General features: G+C 42.5%; 2 protein-coding genes across 2 annotated transcripts in view; both read left to right on the plus strand.

Annotated features, from left to right (window-relative positions):
- The window catches only part of LOC120515842 (pancreatic lipase-related protein 2-like), a 52,735-nt gene extending 40,580 nt beyond the window's left edge, over positions 1-12,155 (plus strand). The window contains exons 9-12 of the mRNA XM_039737173.1: positions 848-977; positions 7,060-7,171; positions 9,401-9,568; positions 11,454-12,155. Of these exons, the coding sequence (XP_039593107.1) occupies positions 848-977; positions 7,060-7,171; positions 9,401-9,568; positions 11,454-11,517 (474 nt within the window). The 3' untranslated portion in view covers positions 11,518-12,155. The remainder of the gene's footprint in view (positions 1-847; positions 978-7,059; positions 7,172-9,400; positions 9,569-11,453) is intronic.
- Positions 12,156-15,962: 3,807 nt separating this feature from the next.
- Positions 15,963-24,891, plus strand: part of LOC120515851 (inactive pancreatic lipase-related protein 1-like) — a 51,025-nt gene continuing 42,096 nt past the window's right edge. Inside the window, 3 exon segments of the mRNA XM_039737186.1 lie at positions 15,963-16,038; positions 23,237-23,391; positions 24,549-24,674. Coding sequence (XP_039593120.1) covers positions 15,990-16,038; positions 23,237-23,391; positions 24,549-24,674 — 330 coding nt within the window. The 5' untranslated portion in view covers positions 15,963-15,989.

Raw genomic sequence — 24,891 nt, forward strand, 5'->3', positions numbered from 1 at the left:
CTACAAATTGATACAAATAGACAGTTTGTAGTTATGTGATCACAAAAGAGGTCTAAAGCTGCCGATGTTTTCAAACAACTAGATTTGTGGCAAGATGAATATTTTGATGATAATGACATTGATCAAGATAGTGACAATAAATTGGATGATGTGGAACTTGTAGGCAGATTGTTGCCCCAAAGGCATTTCTTCGTCATAAGGCATCCAATTTGTCACGACCGTCAGGACAACAGTACATGGAAAAACAGTCACCATCTACCAAATGTGCTGTGTGTATCAATCGTGGACAACATGAAGAAACGCGTTATATTCATGGCATGTGTGCTTCTAAGCCTGCAGTCTGTGTGGTGCCATGCTTTGAGGACTCTCATTCATTAAAATGCAGACTTTTAGACATGTTGCTGGTGAAAATCAAGCAGTTAACAGTTTCTTTACATTCTTGAGAGTTACTGTTGACAATAAAAACCATTGGCTTCTAATTTCTTTACGTTTTGTATAAATTTTGATGGAGTTAATTATTTACCATACATGCATAGACCTCTACTATAGTGTCCTGGTAATAAATACTCCTGAACTCAATGTGTTAATAAAAAAATCTAATTCCCTAACAGTGACAATAAATAATAAACACAAGAAATAACAGTAATCCGATTAATAACAGTACACAGTCTTTGCAAAAAAAAAAAACAAATTCTCAACAAAATGGTTACATTTCATCATAATAATTAATGAGTATTGGTTGATCCTGATTCTTGCACCATCTTTCCTAGCCATACTCGGCCCAGTATCCGGTGCTTTACTACCCTGATGAATGATGAATAACTGATCCCATGTGCTCTTTGTTCAGGGTGACTGTCCCGCATGTCCCAGTGGCGGCTGTCCTCTAATGGGCCACTATGCCAACTTCTACAGTCGTCACAATCGCACCGAGAGCCAGTATTTCTACCTGAACACTGGGGATGGAAAGCCATTTGCCCGTAAGTGCTCCCTGATGTCTTCTATGTTATTACATTTCTTTTGTCTTCTCCTCATGTGCTAATTTTGGGCACTGCCAGCCAGATGTTCAGGAGAATTCTCTGTAAATCAAGAATCCATTAACAATTGTGACTCAAAGGGTCTTGTTTGTAGATGGGTGCAGAAGCAGAGGGTGATGGTGAAAGGAATCTCATCAAAATTAGGTAATGTTAAGTGTGATGTCCAGCAGGGGGCAGTGCTAGGGCCGCTATTATTTTTAATATATATAAATGATTTTGATAGGAATATAAGTAACAAGCTGGTTAAGTTTGCAGATAATACCAAGATAGATGGATTGGCAGATAATCTGGAATCCATTATATCCTCACAGAAGGACCTGAACAGCAGACAGGCTTGGGAAGATTTATGGCAAATGAAATTTAATGTCAGCAAATGTAAAGGATTACACATAGGAAGGGAAAATATGAGGTTTGAATACACAATGGGAGGCCTGAAAATTGAAAGTACACCTTATGAGAAGGATATAGGAGTCATAGTGGACTCGACACTATCAACTTCCAGACAGTGTTCAGAAGCCATTAAGAAGTCTAATAGAATGTCAGGTTATATAGCGTCTTGATGTGTGGAGTACAAGTCACAGGAGGTTATGCTCAACCTTTATAACACACTGGTGAGGCCTCATCTGGAGTACTGGGTGCAGTTTTGGTCTCCAGGCTACAAACCAGACACAGCAGAACTAGAAAAGGTCCAGAGAAGAGCAACGAGGGTGAGTCCAGGGCTACAGGGGATGAGTTAGGAGGAAAGATTAAAAGATCTGAGCCTTTACAGTTTAAGATAAAGAAGATTAAGAGGTGACATGACTGACGTGTTAAAAATTCCAAAGAGAATTAGTCCAGTGGATCGAGACGGTGACTTTAAAATGAGTTCATCAAGAACACGGGGGCACAGTTGGAAACTTGTTAAGGGGAAATTTTGCCCAAGCATTAGGAAGTTTTTCTTTACACAGAGAACGACAGACACTTGGAATAAGCGACCAAGTAGTGTTGTAGACTGGAGGACTTTAGGGACCCTCAAAACTCGACCTGATGTTGTTTTTGAAGAAGTAAGCAAATAGAACTGGCGAGCTTTGTTGGGCTGGCTGGCCTGTTCTCATCTAGATTGTTCTAATATTCTGATGACTTCAACATGGACATCATTTACTGCATCAAGCCCGATGGAGCCTGCCACATGCACTGTGACAAGGCTGCCTAAAATAACAAAGCACTGTCCTAAACAAGTTGGGTTCATCCGCAGAGCACAGTCAAGATGTGTTTCAGTTTACAACAATCAGCCAACAGATGCATTGTATGATTTTTTAAAACTTCCCTAAATCTCTTAGTATTATGTAAAGTTCCCAAAATTGTTAAACAGATTAAACATCTTTGGCTAATTTCTGGTTCATTGAATAGGACCTCTTACAGTGCATCCAGAAAGTATTCACAGCGCATCACTTTTTCCACATTTTGTTATGTTACAGCCTTTTTTCAAAATGGATTCAATTCATTTTTTTTCCTCAGAATTCTACACACAACACCCCATAATGACAACGTGAAAAAAGTTTACTTGAGGTTTTTGCAAAGTTATTAAAAATAAAAAAACTGAGAAATCCCATGTACATCGTTGTGATGGTCTGAAAGTGACATTAATAATGTAGAATGTGAAGTGAAGAATTCACATTAAAGATCCAGAATGTGAAATGAAAACTGAAAAGTGATCGCTGTGTGCCAAGCAGCCGCTGTTGGGGGTTTTGTTGGCATGAATTTAAGATTAAAATCTTGTAGCGGGGCCACATAGTTAGTGTTTAAATGTCAGTTCTGAGTGCGTCTCGTTTCATTGTCCCCTTTGCTGTTTGTATGTGTATCAGTTAATGCCGTCCCCGTAAAGGAGGACGGATGATGGAAGGAGACCACAGCCGCAAACCTGGAAAACACCTGTTCTTAATTAATCAATTACAGCCGTCACAGACTATTTAAGAAGAGAGAAAAGAGGGAGGAGAAGAAAAAAAGACTGTTTTGTTTCATCCACTTCAACTTGCTTGCTGTTTCTTCACATCGTGCCTTTCACCAGTTTGCTTTTCATTTTCCGGACTGTCTTTCAACCTGCATCTGCTGAGACCCGGGGTCGATTCACCATCCACCATCGCCGAGGAATCTCGGTGAGGTTGCTCAATCGCGGGAAAATCAAACACCACAATTGCCGCTAGTTCAGTCATCCGTATTCAGGACATTTTTTATATTCGGACTCAAGTTCACAATCATTCTGTTTATCAGTCATTTTGTTGTTCGTGTTGTGTGTTATATGTTACAGGGACAAGGGAGGGTTTTTGTATTTATATTTGGTGCTGTCTTGTTGTTGCTGGGGTGGAGGGATATTTATATTTATATCTGTTTTGTGGCATGTCTTGTTTCATTTAATACATTTAATCCGTTTAATTTTACATCCTGCTTTTGTGTACTTGCATTTATACCGTCGATTGTGGGGAAAAGTTTAATTGTGTAGAAGTACGGCTTGATAGTTAGATTTCTCAGTAAATTATCCAGGCCACAGGTCTTGGAGGTGTAGCTGCCGGCTGGGTAAAGGGGTCGGCCGTTACAATCTGAGTGTGTGAAGTTGACACTAGTACATGTACACGTCATTAAAAGTTGACTGTAGCCTGCAATGGAGATTAAAAAAAAAAAAACTCTCAGCAGGAAGTGAAGTGTAAAAAATGACAGCTGAAATCAACATGTCTTTTCGACTGGCTGTTCTTGCATTGTATCCTGTCAATTCTCTTTAAATCGGATATTTCAATTGTATATTTTCCCTATTATGTGTAGCGTAAGATGTGAAAACTTCACAGTATTTATGACAAACTTTTATTTTGACAACTTCACAAGTGACAAACTCTTACTACCCGTTAAGTATGTCCCTTCCCACTCGACATTTGGCTCCTGGCTGCAGAGGTACATACTTGGTAGTAATGGCTGAGAAAAATGTTTAATAATACAACAGAACCCAACAATGGCAACAATCACTGCATAATGGCAAACAATGTGGAAAATGTCCATGCAAAAAGAAAATAAAACTCTCACGTTAGTCATGTCACAAAATCCATATGCCAGGTATCCAGCTGTGATCAAAACGTGCCCAACACAGAGCCGGTCAATTCATTAGGCGATATAAGCGGCCTTTTATGTTGGCTTTTATGAAAGTTAAGGGGTACACACTCTGGTCGGCGAGGGGCGCCATTTATGTAACTCAAGCAACACACGCTTTGTACCTTTCCATTACATCTATGCTATGGCGTACCACTTTGGTAGATCAAGGAGCATGTGCTACTGACTCGAGGCGACCCCCTTCCTTGAAGGTTAATAATACTGAAACACCGTGGGGGGCCATTTATGTAACTCAGGTGATGTGTGCTCTGGACCTTTCCATACTCAAAATCCATGCTATGGACACCGATCGGATAACTAAGGGGATGAAGGGAGGGGTGGATACCCCACCTCCACCCGCCTAGGACTCCATATGTGCTTCAAAAGGCAAAAGCAAAACACATGCTTATTTTTGTTATAATATTCAGTCAGTCAGTCAGTCATTTTCCAACCCACTATATCCTAACTACAGGGTCACGGGGGGTCTGCTGGAGCCAATCCCAGCCAGAACAGGGTGCAAGGCAGGGATGAATCCCGGGCAGGGTGCCAGCCCACCACAGGGCACACACACACACCAAGCACACACTAGGGGCAATTTAGGATCACCAATGCACCTAACCTGCATGTCTTTGGACTGTGGTAGGAAACCCACACAAACTCCACGCAGGGAGGACCTGGGAAGTGAACCCAGGTCTCCTAACTGTGAGACAGCAGTGCTACCACTGCACCTCCCGTGCTGCCCTGCTATATATATATACAGTAATTGATAGTTAATTCCAGAAAAATCAGTGAACAACATGAAAAGGAAAGGGATTCCCAAAATACTGTGTTTTGACTTGAAGACAGGACCCTTGACCAATGAGAGAGTGGGCTAGGAAGATCTGCAGAAAGTGAAAGGGTCTGAATACTTTCTGAATCCACTATAAATATTTGTAATTCGTTGGCAGACACAACGTCTTGTTTTTTGTGCTGTAGTTGGTTTGTTTTCCAAGCGTTTGGATTGCCCTCTTGTGGATGCCAGTGCTTCTTTGACTTGGATACAAATAAAAAAAGAGACAAAGTGCAAATGCATTTCAGTGAAAGTCACATAGCCCACACAGACCAGAGTGTCATGCTGGGTTTGTCATCTGCAGAGCCATATTGATGTGTGTGACTGAGGGGGTACCACATCATAGGGACAGCATCACAGATTAGAGGAGATTAGGGGTGAATCAAATACTCAAGTGCATTTAAGACAGGAAGCTCTTCTTTACAGAAGGAATTGTGGGATTCAGGAACAAACTACCAAGACGTGGAGCTGAAGCAGAAACCTGGACAACCTTTAAGAAGAAACTGAAAGAGATATTGGGAGAGCTTAGCTATTAGCTAAACAAACAAGGCTAATGGACTGAATAGTCTTATGTTATAGGAGATCATCAAGGAAGTGCACACGTCAGCCTGCCAGGATAGTACCTGACGTATTCATCATGGAAAGAATTCATGGATGGTTCATTATAGAAACCCTCATCATCACTCGTTTTTTGATCCTTCTCTGTGAAAAATAGTAAAAAAAGGAAGCACTTGAGGTGTTTTATATGATAAAGTTATTTAATGACTCACGTAACAAAAGACAAAGAGAGATCATACAGGTTTGGGGATACAGCGGTGATCCCCATATAACTGTAGACCAAAATAACAAAAGCAGTTTACACATTCGTTGGTGAAATGCCTTTCCAGACTGACCTAAGATGGCAGTGCTGGTGGTTATCAAGCAGACAGGCAGGAAGAGGCAAGGTGACCACAAACCCTGAAGTGAAGTCAAGTGAAGTATTTTCACATCATTTAAATATCTCTGCCGATGCTAAAATGACAAACAATGCATATGACATAGAGGTTTGCCAATCTTCTGACCTGTGGTTAGTGGAAGAGGAGCGGTATTAAAAGACAGGGCCAACTATAGAATTACCCCTGGATGAGCCCCGAAGTTGTCTTCCATGCACACATGTGTGACATTCAATAATTAATATATACAGTAGTTTATAATCCTTATATATAATTTGATACTACCCGTATGTACTGTATGGTGTTCACGTCAATACCTCGACTCAATACAAGTTAGAACCATACAATGGGACTCTGCCTCTGTAGTTAGGACGTAACGTGGCAAACGCGGACACAGTATTGCATGATTGGCTAAGAATGTTCGAATGCTTCAGTGACGCCGCTGGACGGCTGAGTATAGTAAGTCGGTGTTGGTTCAAGCAGATGACAGTAAGTTCGGTTGGTTTGGTGAGGCGTACTTTCCAGGACTAACATCGTCGACTGACTTAAACCCTTCGACAGCTCCGGAACCGTAAGTAATTTAGAACGTATCGCCATTGGCTTGGTACGTCGAAATCTATCTTTGGGCAGTTCGGTTTTGGCATCCGTCCTTCTGACATCTATTGGCAAACTGAGTAATGACGGCTGGGTATTAACAACGGTCATTGTATAAATTTTAGCCGATCTCAGATCTAAAACGACCACGGCAACATAATTATTACTCCGACTCCGATTAGAGTCATAAAATACGGTTTGTTTTGAAAATTTGTTTGCCGGAAAAAATCAAATGAGGTGTGGCGAAAAGCTGAGTTCAAGTCTTGCAGCCCCGTTTAAACAGGAAGCAGTTCATTATGTCGGCCAAAAAGGTCTTATTTTAAGCACAGATCAGTGCCATGATAACAAAATCATTTCAAGGACTTAAAAAAACAAAAAATTCTTTGCAGAGAAAGTATGGATTTCACAAGCATAGAAATTACAGCCCGATTCGATCAGGCTCCCAGTCGCTAGTATATATATATATATATATATATATATATATATATATATATATATATATATATATATATATATATATATATATATATATTTATGTCTTTTTTTTTACCTTCAGGTTGGCGGAACAAAATTTCTGTGAAAATAATTGGAGACCGGAGTGTATCTGGATTTATTAACATCGCTCTGTATGGGACAAACGGAAACACAAGGCAGCACCAAATTGTGAAGTAAGATGGCCATCAATTCTGTGAGTTATAAAATTCAAGCTTTAGCTGTGTGTTGTACTCAAATGGCGTGTGTTGTGTGTCAGATTTTGATAACAAGTGTGTTATGATATGTAGGAGATTGGCCAAAGGCAAACATGAGAGAAGTTCATTCAGCGGTGACAGCACAAAAGGGAGACAGCTAATCAGAGTCCAGGGGTCAATTACTCATTGAGAACGATGGCTCAGCTGAACTTGAGGCTTTAACCAAAAGCCCCCTGTGCTACCTTGTTTGATGGCCCCTAACTATGCTGTCCAAAGTGAATTCTGATACACAGATATCTGTGTTACTAGGCTACCATTTATTAAAGGGACTGAGTGTTGACATCACAGACACAGTGCCGCTAATCACGAGTTAGAAGTGTGTGGGTTCAGTACAATCAAAATGATGGCCTTCTTGACCAGCAAAGGTCCCAAGATGGCAACAAAATGATAACACCATCTAACAATAAAATATTCCCGATGCCTATCAAACAAAACTGTATGCACAAAAAGGGTTAAACTACGTCCAGAACCCTAGGTCTAAAACAGTGCAAGAAACATCTAAGAGGACTTTCTTTAAGGGTCAAACTATGGTCATAAGCAAAGATGGAATAGTTCAAAGCTGCTTGGACGTTCACTAAATTTTAAGTATAAAATTAAAATCAAAGTCAAAATGAAACAATAGTCAAAACCAAAAATCACCTTATTATTCTAAATTTGCTCAAATGTTATTCTCACACAAAATCTTCAAGTCAGACGCTTACAATTCCATCAAAGCATGGCAGCTCTCATGAGAAATAATGATTGACGTTTATGACAATAAAAACATTTTTTAAAAATCTTAAAATGAATCAGGACGGTCCAAAATGAGCATCTGATTATTTTCAACAGAATGAAAAAAAAAATTCAGAATGTCCCTCAATGACCCCCTAACAGAGCCCTCCTAACAAGGTGTGAGCTCCAAATGTGCCTATCAGGCCCTGATGGAAATCATCAATGGAACGTCCACCACAGGTGGGGGGCACCAGCAACCCTGGCAGGGACCCTCAATCAAGTTTGTGAAAGTGATCATTTGATAAGAAATAATTAAACTATCTGAAGAGGACACAAAGATTTTGGTATGCATTTAGGCGTATGGCTTTTTAAAAATACGTTATATTTTTGTTATCCATGAAAATCACTAAAATGATGTTCTACCAGTTCAAGCAAGGGGCCACCACACCTGCAAAGTCAGTTGAAGTTCTAGCAGTTTGTGGTTGCTCACATCATAGTTTTGTTCTGCAGCTATCTAATTTTTAGAGTAAAAAGTTGGGAGTGGTCTCCCCTAGACTTTATCATATACTCAGATATGGGGATAGATGTTTGAGGGATAAACCGCAAGACAATGATTATATTTTTATATTATGTACATTAAGAAACCATCAACAACAAATGAAATCAAATGAAAACTAAATTATTATAAAAGAAAAGTTAAACAAATTAGACTCTGCCGCTGTATGAATAAAAAAGTACCACCTCCGGTTAGCAGAAATAGCTCAAACGTTGGTAGAAATCTAGGTTCTGTACCTATTACTTGTATGTAAAATTTGGTTGACCTAAGTGAAAGCGTACTCAAGTTATCCTGTTTACACACACACAGACATAATTCCAAAAATTGTATTTTCAGACTCGGAGAGGTCTAAAAAGTCGAGATTCATCAAAATCTCGAAATCCAATTTTTTTGCGATTGCAATACTTTCCCTATACTTTGTGTACGAGAAAGTAAAAAGTGCAAAGGGGCAACTTCTAAGTGACAAAGCAGTGGCAACTCCAACCCTGGATGAATTAACCTCGAGTTCCAGTGGCAATAACATGTCAGGGTGTTGCAAGATGGAGCTGAGACAAATCCCCTCTTCAGCCATTTAAACTGGTTCCTGAACATCTACGGCCTACTAAAATATCTTGCAGTATTTTTTTTATGTCAATGATTCCGCGTACAACCGTTGATGTGTAGATGTGTTCTGTAAACCGGCAGTAGTAATAGTGGAAGTCAGCAAAGTGCTGCACTTGACATGGGAATGGACTGATTTTGAATCACCTCCTCCTGCTGGCTTCTGCTGTTATTGTATTAAGACCCCTTTATCTTCTCATTTTTGGACAAATGGCATTACGTGTACAGTCTGGTTGAAATATCCTGAAAAATCTCTTAAAAATCTTTTTCTTTGTTTCCAGGACGAAACTGCAGCCATTGAAAACCTACACCAAAGGTGTGGACGTGGAAGTGAATGTGGGCGAGATTACCAAAGTGAAGTTCCTCTGGGATAGTACCCAAGTCATTTCTTTGTTTCCCATGTTTGGTGCCGAAACAGTAACAGTGGAGCGAGGACTCGATGGAAGAGTGTAAGTGAAGCAATGCAGCATGCTATCGTTGGTCAGCTTGGCCACCTTCTTTGTAATGCCAAACTCCTGGGCACAAGTTCCACTAAGGTAAAGGAGACGGGGTCAAGTGACCACCAACTCATATATAGCCTCTTCACATTTTTGATGAGGTTCACAATGTGAACAGACTGAGCTGGGTACTCCAAATGTCCTCAACTCTGCATGGAATTCTGAGGCCATCAAACAGATCTAAGCCTTCTAGCACATCGTGGGTTTTCTCCTAATGGGCCATGGCCAATCTATCCTCTGTCAGAGGTTCTCACAAGGCTTCCCCATTGTCTAAGGCAGCCCATCCCTAAAGAATGCCCTCATTTTGGCCACTTGTGCTTGCATATTTGTTTAGTCACTAAAACAAGGACCTTCTTTTGATTACTGTCCCAATCATTTGGTCAATACCAGGATCACATTTTGGACACTTGTAAATACAACAGTGCTCTTTTGGTCACTACTATAAAAGCCTTATTTTAGTCACTTGTAGCCACCATCTCCTCCTTTGCTCACTACAATGAGGACCTTGTTTTGGTCAACCTTATTCTATTGATTACCACTATGAAGATCTCATATTGTCCACCTCTATCCATGGTCTCATTCTTTTGGTCAATCAAAGGAGGACCACATTATGGCCACTTGTAAGCAACATCATATTTTTGGTCACTATGGTGAACACTATATATTGGTCAATTGTGTCCACTGTCTCGTCCTTTTGGTCACTTCAATGAGGACTTGGTGACTTGTTTCCACTGTCTCCTCTTTTGGTCACCACCGTGAGGACCTCAGTTCTTCCACTTGTATCTCCTGTCCCATTCTTATGGCTCCTTCTGTCAGGCAGTGAGTCTGACTAGATCTTGCCAGTACTTTTCAGTCTACTGTTTGAGCTCCACATCCCAAAAGCCAGTTTCATTTCAAGACAAATTTCTTCTGGAACAGACATTGCAGCTTCAGATTAAAGGTGATAACGCCGGTTGCCCCTGTACTCTTGGAGCTACACCTGACAAGGCACCATTAGTTATCACTGCTGTTTCACAACACCAGAGATTTAAATTCAGTCTCTGGACCTGGTATTCCTGTGTCTATGTAGGATTCTTCCAGGTGATCCAATTGCCTCCCACACACTGAAGACGTGTGTGTTGGTTGAACAGATGATTCTAAACTGGCCTGATATGACTATGTGTTGCCCTTTCTTTACACATGATACTGCTTCTAGGATGGGCACTATCCTCCTGTAACCATTTCGAGGAACGCCAAGGCTCAGAAAATGCATAAGTGGTTGATATACAGATGGTGGCAATGTAGCACAGTGGTTCACACCCAAAGCTCAAAATTTAGAGCATGAGGCAACAATGAATAAATTACACAAGAGGCAAACAAAAATGAAAAGCCAGATGTCAAAAGCACAAACAGAAATATGGACACCAGAAAAAGGCCAGAATGGGCCCGAGAGTCAAGTACTGTGGCAAATACAGCAATGGCTGAAAGATGTCAGCCTAGTCCGAGAAACACAGTTCACATAGGAGCAGAGCTGAAGCTGTTACCAAGCAACTAGTGACACTGTGAGCGAAATGGAAGAGAGTGTGACCAAGAAGAAGAGTCCCAGGCGAAGTAGACAGCATTACGTTATCAGATCAGCGCAGGCACCATCACATGCAAGGTGCCACAATCGCTGCCCAGCACAGCAGTCGTGTGCTTCATCGGAGATCCGAGTCACCGTCAGACTCTGACGTCTTCAACAAATTAATATTCTGTTACAATGCTTCTGTTTATAAAATGCCCTGTGATGATGCCAGTCGTAAAAGGCACAGTATAAAATAAAGGCTGACTGAGTAACTCTTCCTCTGCTTTTCTTCAGGTTTCGATTCTGTGGAACGGGAGTTGTGAGAGAGCAGATACTGCAGACTTTAACCCCTTGCTGAGATGTTCCCTTTCCTCGTAGTTCATGCCTTCCTGTTACGCACCTCTTTATTACATGTTTATGTGGCCCTCAATGTCACATGTCCAGATTACAGTGACATCCTTACCTTGCATGTGCTAATCAACGCGTGACACATCGCCACTCTCTGGTGCCCTGATTAATGATTTGAAGTATCTGACCTTGAAACTTCTGTCTTCCTTAGCTGAAATCAAGACGTTTGAGCTTTAGCGTCCATTCACTCAGTTCTGAATCCAGGATCTGAAGTTCTGACGATTGTCTATCTGCCTTTAATGACTGGTGTACGGAGTGTGGATCTCTAGGATCATTTGAAACAATTCTAATATTTTGTATCAATCTCTGCATGTAAGACTCTCTATGTCATCTCCCAGGTTACAAAGTGACCCTGACAAAGTCTGGATTAACATTTGAGAGGCTTGTAAAGAATGTTAATGTATCAATAAAGCACTCTGGAGTAATGTCCACATGAAGGCTGCTGTAAATCCACATCACTGGCTCAGAGGCGTTACTTCAGATGCCCATCCTCAGTCTGTCAAACAAAAAATTGAAACAGTTTTAATGCATATAAAATCTGTTTGTCGTGAAAGGCACTTTAAATCATTTTTTAGATCAATTCAATCCACTGACTCAGTAAGGGATGCCAATACTTCATATGCAGGTATTGAATTGAGAAAACAAAAATGGAAATCATTGTATTTATCATCTTTCTGAGACTGTATTTGCCAATAAATTCAAACCAGTGACTTTTAGAAGGATGTTATCAGAGCACATGCCTATGTTCATTTTATAAAAAAAAATGGAAATCACTACAATTTAGATTTAAAGTCATTTGACACGGAGTCCATATGTCATTTCATCAATCGGTAAAAATGACTCACAAAGTGGCCATATCTGAGTCATGTCACCTTCTGGGGCTAATATTATAAAAACAGAGACAGTCCTGATGTATGCATGAAGTACTCACAGACAATTGTGACCACAAGGTGGTGCCAATGAGCCCATAACCTCCGATACAATATTACCCAACTCAGTCCTGGGTTCAAATGAAGGATTATATGTAATCAAACAAATCACCAAACATACAAAAACAAGTCAGTGAATCTTCTTTCTCTCCTTCTGAGTGTCACCCGCTTCCTCCCAACTCTGGCTCATCCCAGTGAGGAGGTGGGCTTCTTTTATGCTGGACCTGGGAATGCTTCTGGTGCCATAGGGTGTCCTCTTGAAAGCATTCCAGGTCATGTGGAAAGGAGGGAGGCCCCACAATATCCCCCAATACCCTCCAGCCCAACTAAGCAGCACCATCTAACAGCCTTCAAGGATATCAACAGGACTGCACCCCCCAAACTCCAGCTCCCATATACCACTGCAAGTGTCCAAACTGGGATGCTCGTCTTATGGGTGATGGAACTCCTCCTGGCCTCCGGCTTCCACTGGTCCATCCTTTATAAACCTCTGGCCACACAATAAGTCATTTTCTTGTTCAAGTGGGCTCCTTCATCTTTATAGCAATCAAGAACTACTTTATAGTGCCTTACTGGGACTCCTACTTCTTTAGAGAAGTCAGAAGTTTTTTCTTCTTTTTTATAATTGGTGTCTATGTGTTGAGGTTGGCGGCTGTTGTTTGTTATAACAGTTCTATACGTCTTGAGCTTCTGTAACAGCTACACCTCCCCAAATCAAAAATGATCTATCTATTGTGATAAAGGCGCTATATAGCACCCGACCCGGCACAGACTATGGAGAGGCACGTGTACTAATCACAAAAGCTTTTATTTTTCTTCATCCGTGGGCACACATCTTCCCCGTGTCCCACAGGCCTAACACAGTCCCAAAAGCACTTAAACACAAAAGCAACAACTCTCCGCCTTGCACCACCACTCCTCCTCTCAGGTAACCTCGTCCTCTTCCTCCCGATTCCGGCCCTTCAGTGGTGGAGGCTGGCCCGTTTTATAGCCCACCCGGAAGTGATCCAGGTGCTTGACCACCTGGTCCCAATTGCACCTCCGGATGGGCTGATGACTCGTCCAGCCGGGTTCTCGAGTCTCTGCAGCACCCCCTAGCGGCCACCCCAGCTCCCTCCCAGGTTGTGGAGGACTCCATGTCCCATGGAGCCATGCGGGAGACTGGGAAACGAACATCGGCCAGGGAGGCTGCCACCAAGCGTCCCGGGGGAGGTATTGAGCTGCCCATGGTGGCTCCCCCGGAACATATGCAGCAGGGGCGTCCAGCCGGGCATGGGACCCGGCTGTCCATCACACTATCTATCTATCTATCTATCTATTGTCACACACATGCGAATAGGGGGACGTTGTGTGGACCAAGTAAAGGAAATTCCACGCCAGGCCAGGGGAGGGTGGGCTGCCCTAAACCTTTTCCTGCTATCTCTACAGACCAGCCACAGGAAAACTTATCTGAATCAAGAACGTCACTTCTGGTCCCAGCGCCAAGAAGAATATCACTTCCAGTTCTGGCGCCCAGGCTGATGTCAGATAAACATCACTTCTGGTCTCCCTACATCACTTCTGGTTAACATACATTACTTCCTCTCTGGCCACTTAAAACCACCATCTTTTCCAACCTTCATCAGTTCTGCCTTGGACTCTGTACGATCAACAACTCTATTGAATGAAAAAGAAAACCTTTGCAGCCAGGAATATTATACGGGTGGCTGCCCCAAACCATTTTACGTGTGTCAAGCCTGTTCCTTTTCTATCTATCTATCTATTATATAGTGCCTTTCATATCTATCTATCTATATTATATAGTGCCTTTCATATTTATCTATTGTAAAAGATGCAACAGGAGGCAACAAAAAGGTTTAGGGTTTTCCGGCCCCTTATATTGTTGACACTCCAGACTTTATCAAAGAAAATAAGACATAAAACAAAACAAGATTCATGCGTGACGCCATGCTAGGCGTCGCGGCCATTTTTATATGGGAGGAGCCGGAACTGCAGGAATGCTGGGAAGGAGTCGTGGTGGATGATGGGACTGCTGATGTCATTGAAGATGGCGGGGGAAGGGCGGAAGTGATCGTACTGCGGGCAAGGTCTTTATGGTGGAGCGTCTTTAGTTTTGGAAAAGAAAGAAACAAGGTTAGTACCCCGCCATTCCCCGCCGGCGAACGTCCTTCGACGTGTTTTAAGATCCATCCGCGGTCTCCTAATCGCGCATGCGTGACACTATCTATTATATAGTGCCTTTCATATCTATCTATCTATCTATCTATCTGTCTAATAGTCCCTTTCATATCTATCTATCATAGAGTGTCTTTCATATCTATCTATCTATCTATCTAGCTATCTAGCTATCTATCCATCTATCTATCTACACACCTGAAGACTTGAAGACAACATGCAAGTTCCTCAAGCCCACATCTGATCTCCAAATTCTAACTCAGGATGCCGAGTCTGTAAAGCAGCCACGCTATTCACTGCACTGCGTTGCCACCCACACAAAATAATAATAATAAAATCACAAACGATCAAAGAATGTGCCCATCTAGTCTAGGGTACTGGCCCTAGTCTCCTCAGGGTGCCTTGAGCTCTGCCCACTCTCCTCATGCTTTGTCCTTTGCTTGTCTTCTTCCTATCAGATGTTAATCCTCTTCCACCCACCTTCACATTCGCTGGTATTGATGGGAGAAGCTTTAAAACCTCACACTTCCAGGGCAGGTGCAGAGGCCACGTCTGAGGTCAGGAGTGTTGTCAGGAATTGTGAGGTGGTCCTCCTGGATCTTGAAGTAGCTCCCTGCAGTCCTGAACTCCAAGTCTCATTTGATCTCATTAGGTGTCATTTGGTTTCGTTTGGTCCTTTGCCAGTGCCAGTTACGATTACTGCCAGGCAAACACAGAGCTGAATGGATGGCTGAACTTTAGGTGAGTTCAAGGGTGTCAGCGTCCTTTGTAGTGCCAACATCTCCATTCTGAAGAGTTATATAAAAGTGCTGGACATGTCTGTGGTGGTTTGTTTCTTTACCACCAGATGGTGTGAAGGCCATTTGTTTCTAAAGGTTAAAAGTAATAAACTGCTTTGGTGATGAAACCTCCTGAAGCATGTTTTCTTGGACTCAGGCCCACTATGTTCACAGGCTACCCCTGTCTGCAGTCACCCACAGCTTCATTCAGAATGAAAGCTTGGCTTCCTCACCTTCGTCACTGGACTCTGCCATCTTCAGGGCAGCAATTGGTTAAATGGAGTTTTAAGCTCCCGTAAACACGCACATCTAGACCTGGAAATTAACAGTATTTATTCTGTGGTGTCCGTGACCTGCTTCACACGTTTGGCACATGCTGAACTCTCTCCTCTCTGGATGGCTTATCTCTCCATTACCAGCTGCCGGCTTCTCACGCCCGTGTGATGGTTGGGTTGCTGGATCGCAGTGTGCTATAAAAGTGAGTGGGCAGCTCTGCCAGGGCTCCCACACGTCCATCGCTTGTGAATTGAGTGCTGCAGATGTCTCCCATCTGGCTTTTCGGAGTGCTGCTGCTTGGTGCGGCCCACGGTAAGTCCACCTTCTGGGTCCTCAGCGGGAGACGGGGATGAGCAGGAGAGTTTTAAGGAGTACAGGAGACACCGTGGTCATCCTTAACCAGAAAGCTCTTCAGATAATCTGCCACATTCAGGAGAACTCAGTGAAATCCTCTTCAAAAACGCTCTCTCGCCGGAGACCTGACAGGCCTACCCCTCCGGGACCGTGTCACCCCCATGTGTGTAATTATTAACATTATTTAAACGAAATTAACGATTTATCTGTAAAATGTAGCATACATACTTTAATGCATTTCATCATGAAAGTGATATCAAGTATAAATCTAAGGATTCAAAATGTGCAGAGAGTTGGCATATCAGAAATGTAACGTGTTCTGTGCGGTGATCTATTGCTGTTTGCCGCTGCTGTCAGTGCAGGAGGAAGCCTCAGAAAAAAAGACGGCACAAAAGATGGTATGTGAGACTTAAAACGTGTCATTGTGTCATTACGATGGGGAATATGCGACGCTTGAATATAAAAGCACCACGAATGCATCTGCAAGTCGACATTTTGCCTCACCACATTGAACGATTCATCAAACATCGAAGCGCGCACATCGATCTCGTAGGATCCGCAGAGCGACTTTCTGTCACATGTAGATAGTAAACAGAGACTCTGACGTCACGTTCTAACTTTTATCTTATTGCACCCTCCGACTTTTTGGTGGTACTGCAACTCGCACACGCGTCACGTTAATTTCTGAGGACCAGCTTAAATGTATTTAAGACCAGCGTAGGATCCTCAAAGTGGCTTTCAGTCACATGTAGATACAGTGGAACCTCGGGTCGTGACCCCAACTAATTTTCCCCATAGGATGGCATGTAAATAAAATGAATCCATTCCAGACCGTACGAGCTGTATGTAACTATATTTTTTAAGCACAAAAATAGTTAATTATACCATAGAATGCACAGTGTAATAGTAAACTAAATGTTGTGGTCCCCGGCCGGGACGCCCAGGAGGAGGAGAGGACGGCTTGTGCCTCTTCCAGACCGAGTGGGGGCGTCCGCCCTGGTTATGCAGGGGGCCTCGGGTAGGGGGCTTTGACGCCCAGCCCTGTAGGGACCCGTGGCCACCGCCAGGCGGCGCCACAGTGCCTGTTTATCCCGGGAGCCCGGCACTTCCGCCACACAGGGGTGTGGCCACCGTTAAGTGCCGGGAAGCAGCTGGAACCCATCCGGGTTCTCATAAAAGGGGCCGCCTCCCTCCAGTCAGCGGTGGAAGTCGGGAGGCAGAAGGACGGAGCTTGAGAGAGGACAGGAGGCGGCCAGGAACAAAGGCACAGAGACTGTGGCCCTGGACTTTGGGGGATTCAGTGCCGGGGGCACTGGGGTTTTGTGAGTGCACGTAACTTTGGATAATTGTAAATAGTGTGAATAAACAGTGTGATGGGTGAAAACATGTTGTCCGTCTGTCTGTGCCGGGGCCGGCGTTCACAATGTAAAAACATTGAATAACACTGAGAAAACCTTGAAATGAGAAAACTAACCTTGCAAGAGTTCACGCTAGAGCTTTACGAACCGCTCGCTGTAAACGCTTTTTTAATGAGTTTTCAGCAATGGGAAAAAAATAAAAATTTGAGAAATCCTTAATTTATACAAAAACTAACCATAAACAACCAAGAAAACTAACCTTGCATGAGTCGAGTTCTGGCGTGAAGGGAGTGAGGAGGAAGAACTAGCCACTCGTAGAAGGATAGTTTTGTAGCAAATCGCCATGAACCTTCCCGGCTTTCTCACATAACATCGCCTCGCTTGCAAGTTGCTTCTCGTTCAGCCACACTAGCAACAGCTTCTCCACCTCTTCCAGCACTTGAGGCCTCTGCCTGGTTAACGCTGTAACTCCTTTTGCAACATCAGCTGCTTTAATGGCCTCTTTCTGCTTTAGAATAGTCAATCGTGGATTTTGACTTCTTGTACTTGGTATCAAGATCAGTAACATAACGTGAATGCCACGCTCATACTTTTCAATAAATTCTTTCTTTAATTCGATTTCAGTTTTCTTCTCACCAACACTACCACTCTTCACTTGTTTAGAGGCCATGGTTAATTGCAAAATTTATGCAAAAGAACACAAAATACACGAATGCATGCGCGTCTGACCGAGAACAATGCACAGGGGGAGACTGAACACGTGCGGAAATCATTGGCGTGTACGAACCAGAAGGGAAACTGGCACCCAAGTGTGTGGTCGTGAACAGATTCAAACGTTTGGCGAACGTTTTGGTCGTAACCCGATTTGTTCGTGTTCCGAGATGTTCGTGACCTGAGGTTCCACTGTAGTAAACAGAGACGTCGCGTTCCAACTTTTATCACACTGCGCCCCCCGACTTCTTTTTGCTGGTACTGACCTGCTCAGAAGACGTGTCAAATTAACACTGGGAACGCGTGGCAGCCTTAATGCCTGTGCGTACGTGCTCTGAGCATGAAGAACAAACGAGCCCTAAACCTGGCCTTACTGTTCATACTCGCGCGCGTACTTTACGTTAATCTGGAAGAGTCCACCAGGTGGCAGTGTGAGATATTATCATGGCGAGAACAGGTTCGGCTTTGCTGTGTTGTGAATTGCCTGAAACATTCATTAAATTCTCAGAAAAGAATGTTTAATGATTACGTCTGTCAATCCAGGGATGTGTCCATTCCAGCTAGCACTGGGCATGAGGCAGAAACGGGGCATCGGCTCATCGCAAGGTGAATACAAGCACTCACATACAACTAGCGTCATTTTAGTGTCACTAAGCCTGCATGTCTTTGGAAGGAAATCGGAGCTCATTGTGGAAACCCAGCAGAAAAACATGGCAACTCCAGGCAGGGAATATCAGTGACGTGACTCCCTGTGAGACAGCAGTGTCACCATTCTGCCACCGTGTCACCCCCATGTGTATAATTATTAACGGTATTCATTATTTAAACCAAATTACCGATTCATCTGTAAAATGTAACATAAATACTTAATTGCATTTCATCATGAAAGTGATATCAAGTATAAATCTAAGAATTTGAAATGTGCAGAGACCTGGAATAACAAACATTTAAGGCGTTGTGTGTGGTGATCTATTGCTGCCTGCCGCTGGAAGCCCCAGGAGATCGTAGCGATTAACAACTGGGATGACGTTTACGACCGTCTGCTTTAATGATGAAGTAAACTACGAGGTTAAAGTGGACATTTTGAGATTAAAGCCGAAATTTCCACTTTAATCACAAAATACACGTTTTCACCGTGTCCTTAATTTTTCTTCTCTGTAGCTCAAATACGCCGCCGCACATTCTGTTGCTGTTCTGAAGTTGTAAAAAAAACAAGACGGTATGTGAGACCTTTAAAATGTATCATCGCGTCATTACGATCGGGAATATGCGACGCTTGAATATAAAAGCACCACGAGTGCATCTGTATGTCGGCAGTTTGCTTGACCACATCGAACCATTCATCAAACAATGAAGCGCGCACATCGATCTCGTAGGATCCGCAGAGCGACTTTCTGTCACATGTAGATAGTAAACAGAGACTCTGACGTCACGTTCTAACTTTTATCATATTGCACCCTCTGACTTTTTGCTGGTACTGCAACTCGCGTGAAGTTCTGAAGACCTGCTCAGAGGACGTGTCAAATGAATGCTGGGAACATGTGGCAGCCATGATGTGTGTGTATACGCGTTCTGAGCGCGAAGTCTAAACAAGCCCATAGGCTTCCTCCTGGGAACAGTGGCGTAGCTTGGGGCGGGTGGAGCGGGCGATCCATTTTTGGGGGCGGCATTATTGGCCAAAAGGCTCAGTACAATTCGTGTGTAAGCAGCAGGGTTTGGAAAAATATCACTCATGAAGGAAAAAATTTAAATTCTCCAATTTTTATCCACAAATGCTTCAAAAATCATTTTCAGACTGTCCTTCTGTCACAGCAGTTGAAATATATCAGGTAATAACAAAAATGGACATCCATCCATTATATCCTAACTACAGGGGTCTGCTGGAGCCAATCCCAGCCAACACAGGGCACAAGGCAGGAAACAACCCCCAGGCAGGGCGCCAGCCCACCGCAGGGCACACACACACACACACCAAGCACAATTTAGATTCGCCAATTCACCTAACCTGCATGTCTTTGGACTGTGGGAAGAATCCGGAGCACCAGATCAAACCCACGCAGACACGGGGAGAACATGGAAACTCCACGCAGGGAGGACCCGGGAAGTGAACCTGACGTCTCCTAACTGCGAGGCAGCAGCGCTACCCACTGCACCACCGTGCCACCCCAACATAAACATTACACCGATAATAATTTACAATTTATAATTTTGTTTCGTCATCAGTCCGAATGCATTCTTGCTCTCCGTCACCACCTATCACTTGTACACTACACTGGTTCTGTTTTTGCAGCATAATTATATTAAACTAATAATTAGAACACGGCTTATCAGTACGTCTACTGTATCCTATATTCTTGTCTAATTGATGCTTATAAATAATTATATGTGAAAAATTATGGCTGTTTCTCTATATAGTGGCGGTTCTCAACCTGTGGGGCAAAAAAGAAAACAAGAATCGAAAATATGAAAAATACATGTATTGAAACCAAAACAAATGAACTTAAACTACATTCTGATACTAGAACAATAAATACAGAGTTAGATAAATGTCGATAAAAGTTAAGTAGGTATAATAAAACTTGTAGCGGTGTATCAGCAGCAGAAAATATAGATAGATAGATTTCAAAAAATGTTAGATAGATAGATGTTATGAAAACTAGATTAAATAGATGTAATAGATAGATAGATAGATAGATAGATAGATAGATTTGAAAGACACTATATAAGATAGATAGATAATGAAGAAAATTATAAAACATAGATAGATAGATCACAAATACTAGATAAAGGTTGATAGATAGATGATATAGATAGGATATATGATAGATAGATAGATAGATAGATAGATAGATAGATAGATAGATAGATAGATAGATAGATAGATAGATAGATAGATAGATAGATAGATAGATAGATAGATAGATAGATAGATAGATAGATGGTATTTTATTGGGGCAGTGGTTAGTTAAAAGACCATATTTTATACCCCCATTGCTGTTTATGTGAAATTGTAAAATATGACTGCAAATGTAATGTTAAAATAGCAATATAATTGCACTGAAAGCCTCCTGAAATTACGAGGTGTGATCAAAACGTAGGGTGAATGTCGAGGCAGTGGACCATCCAAGTGCAACGCCAAACACCTCAATGACAGGTCCATCCTGCGGCCAAGTTTGTGATGATTTTGAACTTCTTCGATCCTGTCAGTCGTTTGTGAGCCACTGTTGAGTTCAAGCGTGTTTTTCAAGTTTATCGTTGATAATGGATATCGAGCAACGCATTAACATGAAATTTTGTTTCAAATTTCAAAAAGCTCAGGAAACCCACCAGATGTTAAATTTGGTTTACGGTGACTCTACACCGACAATTAAGACTGTTTACAGCTGGTTTGATCGATTTCGTAATGGATCAGGCTCTGTTGAAAACAAGAAAAGATTAGGACGTCCTTCAAAGTCAATAACCGAGAAGAATGTTGAAACGGTTTCATTCTTCGTCATGACAACACTCCTTGTCACACATCCCTTCTAGTACGACAGTTTCCATCGAATAAAAATATTACGCTGTGTCCGCATCCACCTTATTCGCCAGATCTGGCACCGTGCGACTTCTGGCTGTTCCCTAAATTGAAAATGACCATGAAAGGCAAACAAATTCAATCCACTGAGGACATCCAGGCAGCCACGACAGCCCAACTCAAAGATACTCTTGAAAGAAAACTTCCAGAACTGCTTCGCAAAGTGGCAGGGGCGTTGGGAGAAGTGGAGGAGAGTGTTTTGAGGGTGACAAGTAGTTGTAAATCTTTTACTGCAATAAGCGTTTCTTTTTTAAAACATTCACCGTATTTTGGTTTGTCCCTCAAAGAGATCTTCTAAGTATACATTGTGATGGGCCTCATCGCAGTTTAATTTGTTTAGAATTTCAATCGTTTTTTACTGTACATCCTGCATATCTACACGTGCCTGGAGTGTCTGAAGCAGCGCTCCACAAAGGTCAACACAACAGCAGTCTGCGGATGTGCATCAGTGTGAGGTTCCCTCAAGGATGCGTGCGCCGCTCGGAGGTTCCACTTTTTCCTTGTCTGTTTGATATTTAAGTTTATCATAAGGTTTGGAGTTTTGCCCCGGTGGCTTTCCCTCACTTTGGATGGCGAGATATTCCATCTGTTAGCCAGAATTCTCTGCTGAGGCCTTAGCAAGACTCCAGGTATTCCCATTTGGCTTCCCTCTCCTTTTTTGTAAGAAACATAAGAAGTTTGAGAAACGAGAGGAGACCATTTAGCCCGTCAAGCCCCTTTATTTAGCTCACAGCTAAGCTGTCCCAACATCTCATCCCGGTTCTCCTTAAAAGTCGAAAACGTTTCTTCTTCAATTACGTCAACCGAGTCTTGTTATTTTTTTTTTTTTGATCTTTTCATTTGGATTTCTGGTTTTCTAGCTATTTTGTCTTTGTAATTCTTCATGTTTGGATTATGATTTTACTTTATTTGCCTCTTTGTTATAATAGGAGAGACATTTTGATGGTATGTATCTCGCTTTGATTCTCAATGGATATTTTTAATTTTTCTTTATTCATGAGACAAGTCTGCTATTTTTGGTCTATTTTTGGACTTTTTTCTATTGTAGGCCAAAGGTTTTTAATAGCTCCTCTCTTCCTTTCAAGATTATTTGGGGTTAAAACCTTTGATCCGTTTCTCCTGGGCCTACGCACACTGAAAGCCTGCCTGTAGATTTTGGGGTGAGGCCCCTCATGACAGTAGGACTATGTGGAGGCCGAACTCTGAAATAAAACCTGTTTTGTGTTGTTGTGGAACAGGCACTCATTACAGACGTCTCCCATCTTGCACTTATAATTGATATTTCTTTTGCCTCCATATAGACCACAGCATTTTCTTCATTACATTGCCCAGTTGTGAAGATTCTTCAGGTCTTCTTGAGTTGCTTCTTCTGTCTCCTCGGTGTTTGCTATCCCTCCAACTCTGGTGTCATTTGCACATTTCACAAGTGTATTCCAGAGATTACAATCAGGCTCCGAGATCCGTTCACTTATGTTCTTATTTTCGATTTTCTTTTTTTTTCTTTGCCCTCTAGCTGCTGAAGTCTGCTATGACAGGCTCGGGTGTTTTACAGATAACATCCCCTGGGCTGGCACAGCAGAGAGACCAATCGCCAAGCTGCCTTGGCCACCTGAGCGAATCGACATTCGTTTTATGCTGTACACTCGTCAGAATGCTCTCAGCTACCAGGTAAGTCCAAAAAGGGGTCCTGCCAACTTAACATAATCGCCACGCAGAACCGTTTAACCTAAAAAACGATTAGTCGGTATCACTCACATTGTGAGACGGGTAGCACCGAGGTGACAAGTGCTGTGATCCTGTCAGAGATACGAGATAATGTATTGTGGGTGATCTCTCGACAGACGTCACCTACGAGGTATCTCGTAAACCACACATGAGAGTATTCGTGATGTAAATCGAGCATAGCAGGTGTCTGAAATAAGGACAAAAGAATCAGTGTGGCGTCACAGAACAGAATATTTCTCTTTCATTTAGTGTTTGGATGACGTGTGTTTTCACACACATAATGTAGAACCACAACTATGTGAATATCTGTCAACAACTAGCGCCTCACTGCTATGAAGTTCATTGCAATGAATTGAGCAAGATCTAACTTATTAGACCCAGACGAGTTATCACACAGCTAGCATGAACTAAGCCTTTATCACACAGTATGAGAAATAAAGACAAAGGTGAGATGATAACGGGTTGGGGCGTCCAAATATCTAATTGAGAAAATAACAAAAAAACAAACTGACATGTCACTGATACGCCTTTGCAGATGCAAGTCTCAGTATAGACTGATGTTAGATGGCAGTGGAACTCCTTAAGAGGAAGCCAAGGTGGGAGGGGCAGGTTAAGGGAACAGGAGCCCAGAAGTGATGTCAGTTGTCGTCCTGTCGTCAGATCTGCCAAAGACAAATGAGGATGAGTTTAAAGGGTTAAAGGTGGTCAAGGTTTCTGCGTCAACTCCACGTCTCATTTGAGTCTCTCAGAGCTCCAGTCCTAAAGGCATTGGCCCTTAATTTCAACTGCCATCATTACATACCTGACTAGCCATTTAGTCATACGAATTTATCTGGATCTAATTTACCAAAGCGTCTGAGACTTTTGAAGTTATGGATCAGGTCCCCCCCACCCCACAGTCTCCTCTGCTAGGGGCTAAGGTGACAATTTAGGGGAAAAGCAACTGCTGACTGAATAAGACTTGAGCTGTGGTAGACCAGCTTCATCAGTAGCCTGACAGGTCACCTCTACCTGCTTTTGAACAGGAGATTGTCCGCTGATATGGCTCTCGTTTTTGTTTTTTTCTTTCTTCTTTTCTTTTGTTGGCACATTGTGATCAGGAAATCACACCAGTAGATCCTTCCACAATTTCGGCTTCAAACTACAAAGGTGGCAGAACAACACGCATGATCACCCACGGGTTCGTTGACAAAGGAGATGAGAACTGGCTTAAGGACATGTGTAAGGTAAGGGGGTGACAAGGGCTGGGCTGGGGGCTAATGCACTACACACTTCGAGAAAGAGCCAGGCCAGTAGGACCTCAGACATGGAGCAGGAACATCTGAGAGGGCAGACAGAAACAGGAAAAGACCCTTATGTGTGTCACCAGGGGGAGCACTTGACTATCTGTAATATAGTGCCTTTCACTATCTATCTATCTATCTATCTATCTAATAGTGCCTT

Source organism: Polypterus senegalus, chromosome 1, assembly GCF_016835505.1.
Source record: "Polypterus senegalus isolate Bchr_013 chromosome 1, ASM1683550v1, whole genome shotgun sequence".
Lineage (NCBI taxonomy): Eukaryota > Metazoa > Chordata > Cladistia > Polypteriformes > Polypteridae > Polypterus > Polypterus senegalus.